The sequence below is a fragment of the Fusarium poae genome, chromosome 2 (genome assembly GCF_019609905.1).
Source record: "Fusarium poae strain DAOMC 252244 chromosome 2, whole genome shotgun sequence".
NCBI lineage: Eukaryota > Fungi > Ascomycota > Sordariomycetes > Hypocreales > Nectriaceae > Fusarium > Fusarium poae.
In genome coordinates this window covers 6,767,014-6,781,429 of record NC_058400.1, presented here as the reverse complement: position 1 = coordinate 6,781,429, position 14,416 = coordinate 6,767,014, and the positions used below count along the sequence as shown (strand labels likewise).

At 45.9% G+C, this 14,416-nt stretch overlaps 6 protein-coding genes across 6 annotated transcripts; 3 read left to right on the top strand and 3 right to left on the bottom strand.

Moving 5' to 3' along the window:
- Positions 1-353: 353 nt before the first annotated feature.
- FPOAC1_006293 (uncharacterized protein) lies at positions 354-1,024 on the bottom strand (the record flags this gene model as incomplete). Its single annotated transcript, XM_044850778.1, has 2 exons — positions 354-413; positions 467-1,024. 2 exons carry the CDS (start codon positions 1,022-1,024, stop codon positions 354-356), a joined length of 618 nt encoding a protein of 205 aa, XP_044709490.1.
- Positions 1,025-1,775: 751 nt separating this feature from the next.
- Positions 1,776-3,371, top strand: FPOAC1_006292 (uncharacterized protein; the record flags this gene model as incomplete). The annotated part of the gene is made up of 4 exons (XM_044850777.1): positions 1,776-2,241; positions 2,295-2,445; positions 2,496-3,151; positions 3,199-3,371. 4 exons carry the CDS (start codon positions 1,776-1,778, stop codon positions 3,369-3,371), a joined length of 1,446 nt encoding a protein of 481 aa, XP_044709489.1.
- A 265-nt stretch (positions 3,372-3,636) lies between these two features.
- Positions 3,637-4,344, bottom strand: FPOAC1_006291 (uncharacterized protein; the record flags this gene model as incomplete). The annotated part of the gene is made up of 3 exons (XM_044850776.1): positions 3,637-3,882; positions 3,932-4,131; positions 4,179-4,344. The coding sequence occupies 3 exons, from the start codon at positions 4,342-4,344 to the stop codon at positions 3,637-3,639; spliced, it is 612 nt and encodes a 203-aa protein (XP_044709488.1).
- A 2,733-nt stretch (positions 4,345-7,077) lies between these two features.
- FPOAC1_006290 (uncharacterized protein) lies at positions 7,078-7,824 on the bottom strand (the record flags this gene model as incomplete). The annotated part of the gene is made up of 1 exon (XM_044850775.1): positions 7,078-7,824. The coding sequence occupies one exon, from the start codon at positions 7,822-7,824 to the stop codon at positions 7,078-7,080; it is 747 nt and encodes a 248-aa protein (XP_044709487.1).
- A 1,120-nt stretch (positions 7,825-8,944) lies between these two features.
- Positions 8,945-9,996, top strand: FPOAC1_006289 (uncharacterized protein; the record flags this gene model as incomplete). The annotated part of the gene is made up of 4 exons (XM_044850774.1): positions 8,945-9,089; positions 9,143-9,242; positions 9,291-9,474; positions 9,523-9,996. The coding sequence occupies 4 exons, from the start codon at positions 8,945-8,947 to the stop codon at positions 9,994-9,996; spliced, it is 903 nt and encodes a 300-aa protein (XP_044709486.1).
- A 1,015-nt stretch (positions 9,997-11,011) lies between these two features.
- Positions 11,012-11,966, top strand: FPOAC1_006288 (uncharacterized protein; the record flags this gene model as incomplete). Its single annotated transcript, XM_044850773.1, has 2 exons — positions 11,012-11,017; positions 11,076-11,966. 2 exons carry the CDS (start codon positions 11,012-11,014, stop codon positions 11,964-11,966), a joined length of 897 nt encoding a protein of 298 aa, XP_044709485.1.
- Positions 11,967-14,416: the final 2,450 nt, after the last annotated feature.

Here is a 14,416-nt window from a genome sequence, read left to right as displayed (position 1 = left end):
CCCAAGCCTGGAGGGGACACCTTTTCTATCACCCAGTAGACACTACCCTACAACAAGATGGGGAATGAGTCAACATGAACAAAATAGATCACTGACGACAGGACGATTAATTCCAGATATATCCCTATTTGGCATTTTATAAATCGTCTCGTGATGGCACTTGGTACGATCACGCTTCCCATCTGTGTTGCATCAACCAAGTTAAACAGCATCTTGTCCATTTACTCTTCAATCCAAGGGTTACCAAACTTGGTGACTTTATCCGTCATAATCCTTTAGAAAAACAACGTGAGAAATCTTGCTCTGGCCCAACACCGAATAGATAATATGGGTTATGTTATTCATGGCGCAGCTTACATGCGAATCACTTTATCACAGTTTAATATGCACATTGGGTCAAACGCATTCTTCATCTACAATCTCAAGATTAGTCTCATGACGTCAGTAATAAAAGGGGGAAACTCACCAAACGCATCATATCCACAGTTTCTTTGCCCAGTTCCTTTTCCAGGTAATCTCGCTTAACAAGCCCGACGCCATGTTCACCCGTAGCCGTCCCTTTCATCTCTATTGCCTTATCAACCATTCTATGGACAATATCCTCAGCCACTTGTCGCTTATCTTCCGGAAATAACAGCAGTGTATGGAAGTTACCGTCGCCCACATGTCCCACAATGGATCCCAGCAAGCCCGACCTCTCAATATCGTCCTTGGCAAAGTCGATAATGTCCGGGAGTCTACTCATCGGGACTGCCACATCGGTCGTCCAGACCTTATCTGTTGGCGATTTTCTCATGGCAAGCATACTCCAAAGCGCGTTCTTCCTCGCTGACCACAGCTCGTTTCTCTCAGTTTCGTCTGACGCAAAGGTATATGCTGTGCTGAGATTCTTTTCTGTGATAACGCCAACCTTTTTGGCGACATGCTGGACGATGAAGTCATCACTGCCAGTAAACTTGAAGAATAGTGTAGGCTCTTCTTTCCATTTTATGCTGGTCAAAGCAGATTCGTTGATGCTTTTCATCTGCACATCATCCAAGATTTCAACAGCGGCGACATGAATACCTGCAGATAAAACATCTCGCACTGCAGACGCGGCATCCACATTTCGTCCTTCTTTTGTTGCAACGCTGACATGCGGTGCTTCTTTTCCTGCCAGGATTGGGTGTCCGGCTCGTGCCTGTGCTTATGCCCCTTGACTGCAATCGTATGCGCGACAGCTCCATTGTGTGTAACAGTGAGGTACGGCTGTGTTGGCTTTGGCAAGATCTGGGGTATTACCGGCCCATTCAAACCCTTACTAGACTGGGAATAGCAACCAACGAACCCCGCATTCTTCCACCGGAGCAGTGGATGACGGCCAAGTTCCTATTTGTCCATTATGGTGGAGATGTCTTGAACAAACTTGTCGTCCATCGGCTATGGACCATAGCCGATGGCTGATGGTCAGGGTACCAGAAAGATTGACCGCTGGAAACATAAGAGACGAAATTAGTGGGACACTTTATGCCCCTTAGACTATGGTTCTTAGACTACTTATTTCTTTACTTTAAGGCTTAGGAGGCCTTTTTATCCTTCTCCTACTCACTACCCCGATATCGCGTTCATGATCGCAAAGTGCAGACTGCAGTAATCTTTATTACCCCGGATTTTTAAATCATGCTAGCTTGATTAATTTACTAAAAGTCGACAACGTATAAGAATTCATCAAATTCCTCTTTAAATCTTTCTATTTGAGATTAGCACTATCTGCATTGTCTACATTTACATCCACCATGGCCAATGAGCATGACGTCGACATGTTGAAGGAAGACAGCCAGCAGATAGAACGAGTAGTAGACTCCAAAGCCAACGCCGAGATCACACAAGATGCCAAGTTCGAGAAGAGAGTCCTTCGAAAGATCGATTCTCGACTCTTGCCAATCTTGGGATGCCTTTACACCATCGCTCTTGTTGATCGATCCAACGTTGCAGTCGCCCGCATCTCAGGAATGGACGAGGACCTCGGTCTTGCACAAGGCAATCGTGTTTCTATCGTCCTGATGGTCTTCTTTATCGGTTATATTATCTTTGAAATTCCCAGCAATGCTTTCATTCATAAACTTGGTGCTGCAAATTGGCTGGCATTTCTTGCTGTAGCTTGGGGATTGGTGTCTCTGGGTATCGGATTTCTACACAATTGGATCGGTCTCGCTGTTCTCAGGTCGCTACTTGGAGTATTTGAGGCTGGATTCTTCCCAGGTAAGTTGTCTGTCGTTTAGGGCAATTGTGCCTGTCTTACTGACATCACCTAGGCTGCGTTTACCTTGTCTCTTCCTGGTACAAACGATATGAAGTGCAGAAACGCATGGCCGGTTTCTTCCTCACAGCCTCTGCACTATCAGCATTTGCAAACATCCTTGCCTATGGGCTGATTCAGATCTCCGAGCATCATCATTATAAAGGGTCAGTACACCTGAGTTCAACTTTTGGGGGTATCTAACTAATTGGTACAGATGGCGCTGGATTTTCATCATTGAAGGTACCATCACAGTCGTCGCTGGTATCGGCTCGTGGTTCATCATCGTCGACTTTCCTGACTCGGACAGAAACACATTTCTCACTGTTGAGGAACGCACATTCGTCAAGGCCCGGTTGGCCGAGGACCGTGGCCCCGAAGAACACGAGAAGGTAACAATGAAGATTCTGGCAACAACTGCGGCTGATTGGAAGCCATGGGCCTACTCTCTTATGTACATGGCTGGTGCTGTCGGAGTATACGCTTTTCTGTTTTTCCTCCCCATCATCCTCCGAGGCGGCCTTGGGTATTCTCTCGAGCTGTCATTTATCCTTAGTACGCCTCCGGCCCTGTTTGCTGTCGTGGAGGCCATGACTATCTCATGGCTCGCCGACAAGTTACAAATGCGCGGGCCCTTTGTTATCTTCCAAGGTCTTGTTGGTATCATTGGACTTTGCATGACTGGGTTTCTCGGCTCTCCCACACCCAGATATATCGGTACCTTCCTTGGAGTTGCCGGTGCTAATGGTCTCGTGGTGACAACGTTGGCCTGGCAGGCTAACAATATTGTCGGTGATGCACGACGTGCAGTATCTACTGGCATTCTGATCAGCGTCAGTGGCATCGGTGGCATATACTCGAGCATGGTGTTTCGTAAGATCTATCCAACCTTGTCACTTTTACGCTTCTAACAGAATCAGGTCAACAAGACGCACCCAACTACCTGCCGGGCATTATCGCCGTCATGGCCATTAACGTTGCTGCCGTTCTAGTTGCCGCTTTGACTATGCTTGTCCTCCGCCACAATAATCAGAAGGCTGATGAAGGCAAGTACAGGTGCGAAGGACGGGAAGGGTTTAGATATACTATATGAGACGCCCTAGAGTAGCACAGGATTATCACTGTGGCACCTATATCATATAATACTTTCTGAGATCGTCTGTTATACTTCTTGGATTCATATCAACTTTTGAAGACTGGATAATAACTGCACATCGTAATGTCATACTTCTTGGATTAATCCGTATCTTCGCCATCCATTCTAGTTATCAGATCGCTTATTCCCATACTGACTCCATGTTCATTCCATCAACTCCATCACAGTTTCTCTTCTTCATCGTCCTCTGAATCTGGCACTTCTAACCAAAATGAAAACTTGAATGCCAGTGACCACTCCAAAACTTCATCCCTCGCCTGTAATGGCAATTCCATTCCAGATCATGACCAACAAATTCTGAGCTCTCAACAGTATGTTCCAGTCGTGGCTTCTTGGTAGATGTTGGCGTCGACAAGTAATCAACTGCTGTCCGCTTTGTTGAGTTTTCTGATGTAACTGAGAAAGACAAGCTTGGTGTTTGACGTTGTGTCAAGTTTGCATCGTGTTGCTGAATGGCGTTAGTAAAAAGACACGAGGTAGACAGGCGAGCGACTTACAACATGCATCTTCCGTTGTAGATGCTTCTTGAGAGCGCTGACTCGCTTTTGGTCTCGGCCATAACAGGAAAAACCGACAACACGACAGACTGATGCCGGACCATCCAAGTCCCAATCGATCTCAACGTTGGGGCGATGCGAGTATAGCGGCGCCACGTAGTACATGAGGGACATCTTCCTGATTTCAGGCAAGCGCGCAGCTTGTTCCTGGAGGACATCGGTCCCTGCGGAAGAATGTAGCACTGACAGCTTCGAGGATCAACTGGTGTGGCCAGTTGCTTGGGCGGTTCCTCTTCGTCTTTGAACTCGGGTGCGTCAGGAGGATCGGCGGGCCACATTATCTCGGTAGTGTCATCAATAATGACCAGGGGTTTCTCAAATATTAGCGCCATCGTTTGAGGAACAGAAGCCATTGTTGCGAATTGCTGCACTCTCATGGACGGCAGGTGAGCGATGAGTTACTGAGGTAAAAGATGGGGTGGCCTCGGTGGCCTGTGCGGCCGACATGGCAAAGGCAGGCAAGTTTAGGAAGGAGCGAGCATGACACTGCGAGTGACCACGACACGTAGAATAAAAAACACCATTAAACCTGACAAATGAATCCCGACTAGGTAGGTATAATGAAGAAAGAAGTTGTAATTGTAAGAAAGAAGTTGTAGTTGTAAGAAAAGGAAATTTAGTAGACTACCAAGTTGGTGTTATTGTCTATAGTTGTCTGTGATTCACTGTGCACAAATGCGCATTCTCCTTATCACATTAATTCATACTCCTCTCTCACTCCTCTCAACACTTCTCTCCTTCTTTCATACACCTTAGCTTCTCCTACAAACACCAAAGAGGTTTAATGCTCCTCTTTCCCTTCACAAGTCAAAATGTCGCATCTCCTTCTACCGACATTCCCTCCGCTTCCTAAAGACTCACATACACTAAGAGCTATTACATTGCGATGGAGTTATGCTTACGATGATGCGGCTTCATTTCTCCCTCAGTACTTTCGCTACGGTATCCCCAGTTCAATGAAGAGAGATGGCAAGCTGCATAGCTACAAGAGCGAGGAAGACGAGTCGCGAGTATTGAGGCGTCACTTTATATAATTTAGGCTATAAAATTTAGGCTATTTATTTTTCTACTCTAAAAATTAGCTAACCCTTCTGTCACCAAGTCGATTAGCAATACCTACCTGGACGTTGCTAGGTGTAAGCTAGGTGTAATACTACTAGATATTACCCGATCCATCACCTCCCCAGATTTCTGTAGATGAAGTTCAGTGGGGTTTCCAGTTCTTTCGTGTAGAGCCATGAGGCTGGCTGGGGAGGACATATCCGGGAGCTAAATTTGTTGAGATGCTTGCCGTGACGATATGTGTTTATATGAGAGTCAATTAACAACGTGATCGATATTTGGGTTCAAATGCCTAGGGGACTAGGACGTGGCGTTAAAAGAGGACCGAAAAGTCAATTCATGCAATCACTTGACTGGATTAAATAGTATGGATACCTAGAGATGATGCAACTTTGATAAGGCAGAGCCAAATGCTACCTAGTGAAAGACAGCAAGGGCTGAACCGTATCTTCCATTGAACGCCAGAATCAACCCATCCATATAAGATAAGGCCCCCTATTACTGGCCATATAGTATCCACGTCTTTAACCAGTTTTCCTGCTCCAAACATCTACTTTTCTTCATTCACCCGTCATATTCAACGATTGGCAGAATACCAGTCATGGCCAAGGCTTGGAAAAAGGTAGTAACACCACAGAGCATCATGCTCTTCTGTGCCGTTTGGACCTTGGTGGTTTTCTTTCTTTATTTTTACAAGAAGTGGACAAACCATCTGGTACCAAAAAAACCGAAGGATGGTGGTGTATAAAAGTGCACTTGAGAAACCGCTATCAGATGGTCAGTGAACAGGACCCCCTACCAGATCCCCATCTCCTGTCAACTGTCTATGAGTTCGAGTACGCTTCAAGAAAAATAACCAGGTACGTATTCCACTGATAGGCTTTTTGAAATAAAAATAAATATTTAAATTAACCTATCTCAGCTGGAGGATAAGCAACAAGACTATGCGGTTATAAAAGGAGGAGGTGCCAGCCAGAGCAGTCAAATCAGACAAAGACTACGAAACTCGACTTCCCATCATTTTTGCCTATCGACTTCGCAGACCCGTCATTTCTTTATTATTGGACTTTACTTCGCGTCAACGGACCCAAGTAGAAACTATGGGCAACGTACTCCAAAAATTCAGTAAACCAACTTTTGAAGTCGTTTGCGTACGCGTTGCTATTTTCATCCCGGGCGGCATCGCACTCTTGTTCGTAATACGTTGGCGCAGATATAACAAAGCGAAGCATCAACGCGAAAAAGAAGCAGGCAACACCGGAGCGGCATAATGGACGAAAATCTCACACCTACTTGGTCCCGCGGGATAGACGACGACACACGTTGGCGGCACAACAACCATTTCTCAACCATTTCTCAATAATACCAATCATGGATGTCGATTAGGAGCTGACTTTCTCAAATGGTCAGTGTGGAATCTTTGTCCTACAGAAGAAGAACAAAGAAAATAAAGGAATCTTTCTGGGGAGTCATGGGGTTATGTTTGGTATCTTACTCAAGGTTCACAACTTTGATTCGAGTGGCAATTATCAATATCTTGACGCGGGAAGTTGATACGTTGGTGTCTGATAAGGGCATACCCTGATGATTGATTTTATGATTTACGACAAATTGACTTTGTCAGTTCCCAACATGAGCCATTAACCAAACCAACTGCTACGTGTCATTTAGTTGATCCAGAATCTCTTACTCTCACTTTGACTTTATAAAATTCAAGCATCTCCAAGAAACTGATAACTCACTCTAGAAATAACTCGTGCACCTTGTCTGACACAACTCTCGACGTGTCATGTGAGTATTCTAGCTTAAATGAAAACGCTAAACATCTACACCTTACTCATAATTCAGTATTTCAGATTGCCTCTACGCAGAACATGTCATCTTAGAAGGGATTGCGGCAGGATATAAACTGATCAAAACGTCCCGTTTCTCACTGAATACAGGGTTTTATGTTATGCATTTGCTTGTCCGGCAATGATCCGTGTACTTTGCCCACTGTATCATGGTGGATCTCCAACACAACTTTACCAAGGAAGCTCTTGACCCTTGTTCGTGATGAACTTGCCCGAAGTCTTCTCTCGAGTTGCATCATCAATTACCTCAAGTATGCCCTCGACAGATCTCTCGACACTCTCGAGCATCGTCAAAGGGAATCCCCACTCCGTCGCAGCCGAATCACCCATTTCCGTGCTCACAAAACCCGGATGAAGCGCAAAAGCAACCAAACCCTCATTTTGCATATGCATAGCCTGCGTAAGCCAGTTGAGAGCGGCTTTGCTAGGCCCATATGCGCCAGCGACAACTTCTTGAAAAGTAATGCATCCAACTGATGAAGAGACATTGACAACTTTAGGGGTAGAAGACATCTGCAAGTATGGCCAAAGGCCCTGAGTGACGGTAAGGGGGCCGATGGTGTTGATCTCAAAGGACGATCGAAGATCACTGATGGGTATCTCAAGTACTGGGTAGCTTGGGGGGCTGAAGGCGGCATTGTTGATCAGTACGTCGACGCGATCAATGTCGAAGGCATCCCTGATGTACTCAGGAGAGAGAGCGGTAGAAAAGTCCAGCTGGACAACGGAGATGGTACTACCGTCACCTCTCGGGGCGTCTTCAAGAGCAGCTTCAAGAGACGACTGCGACTTGTCATTACGGACAGTCGCAAAGACAGTGGAATGGGCACGAGCGACAAGAGCTCTGACAAGACCAAAGCCTATGCCTCTGTTACCTCCGGTAACGACATAGACGGTGTTTCTGTTGTTGGATGTCATGGTGATCTGAGACAAGGCAGGGGCAAATAACAAGGGGCAGTGCTTGCAAAAGGGGTCAAGTATTTAGAAAAGCAAGATTTGTACTGAGGCACGAAAAGAAAGTCTGCGTCTTATAAGTGACGACCAGCGTGATTTACCATGGTCAGCATCTAACCAATGAAGCGCTGCGTGGAATGGATTATTGATCATCCGTCTTGTCAGCCTTGGCAGTTTTGAGTGAACCAACAATGAGGAGAAGCAAGTTGCACAAAGGGTCCTATGGGAGAAGGGCTTCTGAGCATCCTGAACGGACAAGCATGGCGGGGACGGATGTCGTACTGTGACTTTGCCAGAGAAAGAAATATCTCTATTGGCACATCGCATGATACAAATGTCTCTGCTGGACAGCTGGCTGGTGTGCTCAGCCTGTCCAGCATTCAGAGACTACTTATTACAGCAAAGATTTGACTGCAGCTTCTGAGAATGGGAACTTAAGCTGAGGGAAACTCCCTACTGGAGAGTTTATCACTAAATGTAAGGTCACTGTTCCTGAGCGTTAGGGAAAGAAGCAGAAATCTATCAATCGGGACAGTGATTATCTCGACATGGAGTTCGATTCTGGACACTTGTCCGCGAATGTGGATAGACCTACCTCAACTTAAACAAGATTCCCAATAAACACGAGGCCGTATCCGCAGCTGCGGAAAGTTTCGTCAAGACATCAAAGACCCATGATGGTGACATGTCTGAGCTTTCGGGCATAATGATAAATAGCCTAAATGTATAAACTACATCTCATCAATTGACTGACATTTTTCGGCTCTTATGCCTGAAGACAATAAGTGAAACTTCTGATGCCAACATCAATTAGGCAAGTGGAGTATCTGAAGTCTTATTATTCAGCATCTTCTATGACGTTGTAAACTCATCGAACATTACCAATCATTCCCCAAGTATCGCTTTTTTTCTTCTTGCATCCAACATACTGCAAATCAATGACTGAACAAGTTTCATGATGAAGGCGATCCAGATCAAAGAGTTCAACGCACCCTACTCCGTCTCAGATGTAGACAAGCCCAAACCTAAACCACACCAACTTTTGGTTCAAATCAAGGCGGGCGGGTTTTGTCACACTGATTGCATGGCTCTCGGAGGGGAATTCAACTCAAAGCTACCATTTATTGGATCCCACGAACCAACTGGGGTTGTTGTGGAAGTTGGTTCTGAAGCCCAAGACTTTGCGAAAGGTGATCGTGTAGGATGTCTCAACTTTGACAGCTGTTGCGGTAAGCATTAGTTACTGTGGGAGTATCAACGTCTATTCTGATGAAGAATACAGGAAAGTGCCCAGACTGCAAGGCTGGAAAGCCCATATACTGCGACGCTCCTCTGATGAAGGGAATCACTGCGGATGGAGCTTGGGCAGAGTACATGGTAGCGTAAGTGTGCTTTATAGAGGCCTTGCACAACGTACTGACTATTCCCAGTGATGCCCGCTTCACTGTGAAACTGCCTGATGCTCTGGAATTTCCGACTGCGGCCTGCATGATGTGCGCAGGGGCAACCATATACGGAGGAATCAAGAACGCCAAGGTTCCAGCTGGAGGTTCGATTGGTATAGTTGGTATTGGAGGTCTAGGACATATCGGAACACAATTAGCAAAGGCGATGGTAAGTGCAGCATCTTTCGGATGCAAACAGAGTCTAATGTACATACAGGGCTACCAAGTCGCTGCTATCGACGCCAAGCAAGACACTTTAGATCTCGTCTCATCCTACACCCTCAAACCTGACGTTTGCGTTCTTGCGTCTGATGCCCCCAAATCTTCCATGAAGAAAATCACGAATGTTGTCAAAAGTGATTATCCAGGCCTTGACGCGACGGTCATTGCCACAGATGCGCCCGCAGCATTCGATCTCGCCGCACAACTCACGCGCAAACACGGCACGATGGTCCTTCTTGGCCAGCCCGAAAAGGGCATCACGCTGTCTTATCAGAACATAATTTTTCGAGATATCAAGTTAGTAGGGTCTCTCCTCGCTGATCGTCCCGTGTTACAAGAGCTCTTGGAGCTGGTTGTAAAGCATGATATCCAGGTCAAGATCAAGGAGTGGAAGATTGAAGATGCCGAGAAAATGAGGCAGGAGTATTTAACGGGTAAGAACAGCGGTAAGAATGTAATCGTGTTCTAGTTCACGCTGTCGACGAATATAAAAATGTTGAGACAGAGGTCTTGGATCACATTCACCTGATCAGTCCACACTCGCAGGTGTTTAGTCTTAGGGTAAATAAATAAACAGCCCAAGAAGCGCAGCGTAAATAGCATAAACTGACCTACTAATTTTGTCTCTTATGCTCCTAGCGTGATGCAGTTCAAATGTCCTCATCTCATGTTGAGATAAGCTCACTTCATCTGGCCACTAACATCGACCGATTGACATGCTAAACTGACTTCCGAACACGAACACGTTTATTTTTCGGTTTTAATGTTAATCATTATTCTTTTTCGCTTTCATTTTGCTGTCGACCCTTTTTTATTTCGCAAATTAGATTGACGCCGCGGGTTCCCGCGGAATGCCGAGCGAGATCATCCCACGGTGACCTGATGGTGATCCTATTTCCATCAAACTACGGATAATAAAGGAGATGTTCATTTTAAATCTTTAACGAAAATCCATTTTGTTCTCGGGCTTATATAACAGTCGATCTACAGAGTATCTCGCGTTCGATGTTCTGTATTGCTGATATTCATCATGGCTAACAAAGTTCATTCACAAAGAAATCACGGATATAAACACAAGCGACAGGGCAATTTCTCTTTGAAGCAATGGCTTATCAATAACCAAATGGGTAAGTAAAATGGCATCCATCGTCGTCATCCTCACCGACACGCGTTCCCACAATACTGACTTTGGTAGGCATATGCCTCACTTTGCTCGCCCCGTTGCTGCTTGCCCAATGTAACGCCATCACGCGTAACTTGACGGAAAAATTCACATCGTTGTCTTATTTCAATCCCGAAACAGGGGAGTACGGCGTCGGTTTTGGTGACAATTACCTAGTGGTAGTCCTCATCGTTCTCTTGACAGGTCTTCGTGATGGGACGATGCGCTTCATTTTGGGGCCGATTGCCTCAGTATGGGGTCTGAGTAGGGACAAGTCAATGAGGTTCAAAGAGCAGGCTTGGTTGTTTATCTACTATTCCACATGTTGGTCCGTGGGCACTGTATGTCTATAGCCCCGTCTAACAGGTTTCTGCTAACATCCCTAGTACATCTACGCTACATCCCCATACTGGCTGGATCTCAAGGCTATGTGGACGAATTGGCCAAATCGTGAGGTCTCAGGCCTTATGAAATCTTATATGCTGGCTCAACTCGCTTTCTGGCTGCAACAGATCATAGTCGTTAATATTGAGAAACGGCGCAAGGATTACTGGCAGATGATCTCTCACCACATTGTCACCATCGCACTGGTGTACAGCTCGTACCGTTATGGCCTCACCCGGGTTGGTAATGTGGTGTTGATATTGATGGATCTCAACGATTTGATATTCTCAGTGGCCAAATGCCTGAAGTACATGAGTCTTCAAACCTTGTGCGATATCATGTTTGGCGTATTTGTTGTCAGCTGGGTGCTTTGTCGGCATGTTGCCTTTGTCATGGTTTGCTGGTCTGTCTATGCACACAGCTTGGTCATTGCAGGGTCAACTTGTTACATAGGCTCAGGAAATACTATCGGCGGCCCCGAACCTGTACCACAAGGTGAAGGGTACTTCTACATGCTTGCGCCACTGATATACGACTCTGGACGAATCTGCTACGACTACACCATCAAGTCGCTCTTCCTTAGCGGCCTATTGTTCCTGGAAGGTTTGATGATTTTCTGGCTTGTTATGATTATTAAGTTGGTCGTCAGAGTTCTCCGTGGTGGCAATGCAGAAGATACGCGCAGCGACGATGAAGGAGAGGACGAGGAACACGAGATCATGGCACCTATAGAAGTTGTGGTTGATACTGAGAAACTTGGTAGTCCATTGCGCTTTTCATCCAGTGGAAGAGGCACATCTTGTGTCTTCCAAACAACAAGTGGGTTGACGATCGGACAGGAAAACAAAAAGTATCTAGGTAGAATCGGCTGCGAGCAGAGGATATCACGCTGATTGCAACGCGGGTCGGACATGCCCTCTGTTCCAACAGCCCTTATATTAGAGTACGTAATGTTTAATATCTGCAACAAGTCGCCTTCCACAACGAGTATCATGACCGATGCCGATTTCCTTCTTTTAAGTTTCAGATTTGACTGATGGGCTTATATATTGCTTTATCAGCTGTCAAGACGGCAGGTTCCATACCGAGTAGTTGCCAAGATCATAACCATGTTAATATCAACAACCCTCAGGGTATCAGATAATTTGGACGTTTGAGGCACAAGGGACGAAATTAGCAGGTCACTTTATGCTACTTAGGTTATGATATTAGGCCATTTATTTTTGTACCCTAAAGCCCGCAGCTTGAACATCCTCATCGTTTTATCAGCTGTCAAGACGGGGCGTTTTGATGCCGAACAGTTGCCAAGATCATAACACGTTGTTATCTACAACGAACTGTCTGGGGCCTTGAGCTTGGCATAGATTCACTGACAATGCCATATTATATCCGGTTTCATGATATATACTGTCCATACTATTGCTAGTCACTGATGAGTATTGGCAATGATCCAGGGTATCTGCTGCTCGTTGCTCAATTTTCAATTATGTATTGGAAATGAGCAAAATCCCGACTTGACTGCTCTTGGCCATGATTTCGTCTCATCCCATTCAGCACCGATGGTACTTTAGTAAAAAAAACTATATCGTACCCAGAAACAAGACTATCCCACATTGCCGATGCTTCCTCTCTCACAAAAGGTCTTACCACGAAGCTCTCCTCTTTAGTTAGCTAGATGAAGTCTAGCGCCAAGACGTCTTCCAAGGTGAATAGTGGCGAAGGCCCGAAGCGAAGGCCTCATCCCTGCGCGTTCTTGTCAATCTTCGCATGATATTCATTACCCTACCCCGCACGCAATAAACGATCAACAGTGCATTGATTCCAAATCAGAATTGTGTCCAGGCGAGAGAATACGGTAGGCCGATGATTCGGGAAGTTCTATTAGTCCTTTGGGATTTAGGTTTGCCGTGCTATGCCGCATGCCCGCATTGCTGTTGAACCGTGGACTGTAACACCTACCTGTAAATTGGCTTGCAATAAATGCAGGTACATTGCACCAGACCCGAGTAGGGTAAAATAACACTAATAATAGAGTTGTTGTGTGACACCGAGCGAACGCGCACAAATCACGGGACAGTGATTGAGAGAAGGGTTGCTCATGCAGGGTATCCACGGCTCTTGTGAAGCCATCAACTGCGCCATGAACCTGCAGAGGGGCAATCTTGAAGAGTTAGAGAGCTTCTGTTTTGGTCAAGCAATACCGTTCAGCGATAAGATCCTCGGCGCAGGGATAGTAGACAAGACCGGACGATTGCTGCCACCCTTGACAGGAAAGGCAATAGTTGGGGGTCTTATGCGGTGACATCGTCGATAGAGTTGCCGTTCTAGCGCTGCAGGATAACCGAGGTGATGGAATCGTTTTGATTGAGCGCTTTGATGCTTGGCTTTCACCAAGTAGCCAACAGAGAGAAACAAATCAGACCATTTTTGTGTGATAGTGATAGAGGACATCCAACGCACAGCCAAGAGTACGTGCAGAATTCGGTATTTCTTTGTGGCTATTATTAGAAATAAAGTCTCAGCAAAGGAACGAACATGCACTTTGCCTTGAGCCATCGATGTTTGTTCTCTTGTTTGTTGAGAAGGATGAGCCCCAGTTGACTGATGAGTGAGAATTGGTGGATCGGACAAGGTCGCGTAATGGGCCATGCATGCAACTGACCCCGAAGTGCAGTTTTCTGTGCTGTGTTGTGCTTACGATAATAAGCTCAGCTACGGGCCAAGACTAAAGACAGCAGCTTACCCTTGTCACGAGGTTGCTTGCTGTCAACGTCAGCATCCAACACTTGACATCTGATTCGCACAAGCCGTTCTTGGCTTTTGTGCATTTAATCTGCTGTGTACCCAAGACATTGACTGCGGTCAGATAATGTTCAAGCCCTAAAGACGCTAAGATCCATGCACAGTAGAGTACAACAGCAGGTTGGGTTAGTACTAAGTGCTCCGCATTTTGATACGGAGTGACACAGCATTCGAGGCCACCGTAACAACACAGTCATTGTCTCAGTCTTGGAGTAACTGTCTCTTCTTGATGGATAAATTCGATCAAACTAACTGATTGATAATACATACACATCAACTCGGAAAAGTGACACGGCATTTGGCCTTGCTTAGGGCCATTTCCTCCGGGCCGCCTCCACGGCATTACATTGATTAATCTGTTTCACTAAAGCCCGATTGGACCACCTACGGGCATAAGCGGTGGGGGGTTTCGGGGACATTAGTGGGATGGACGACACGCACTTGGCGTTGGAGTCCACTGAACCGTTCCCAAATTATTGAACCAGTCTAGAAATTGACAAAGAACGCGCCCGTTTACAAACTTTGTTAGATGAAGAACCCT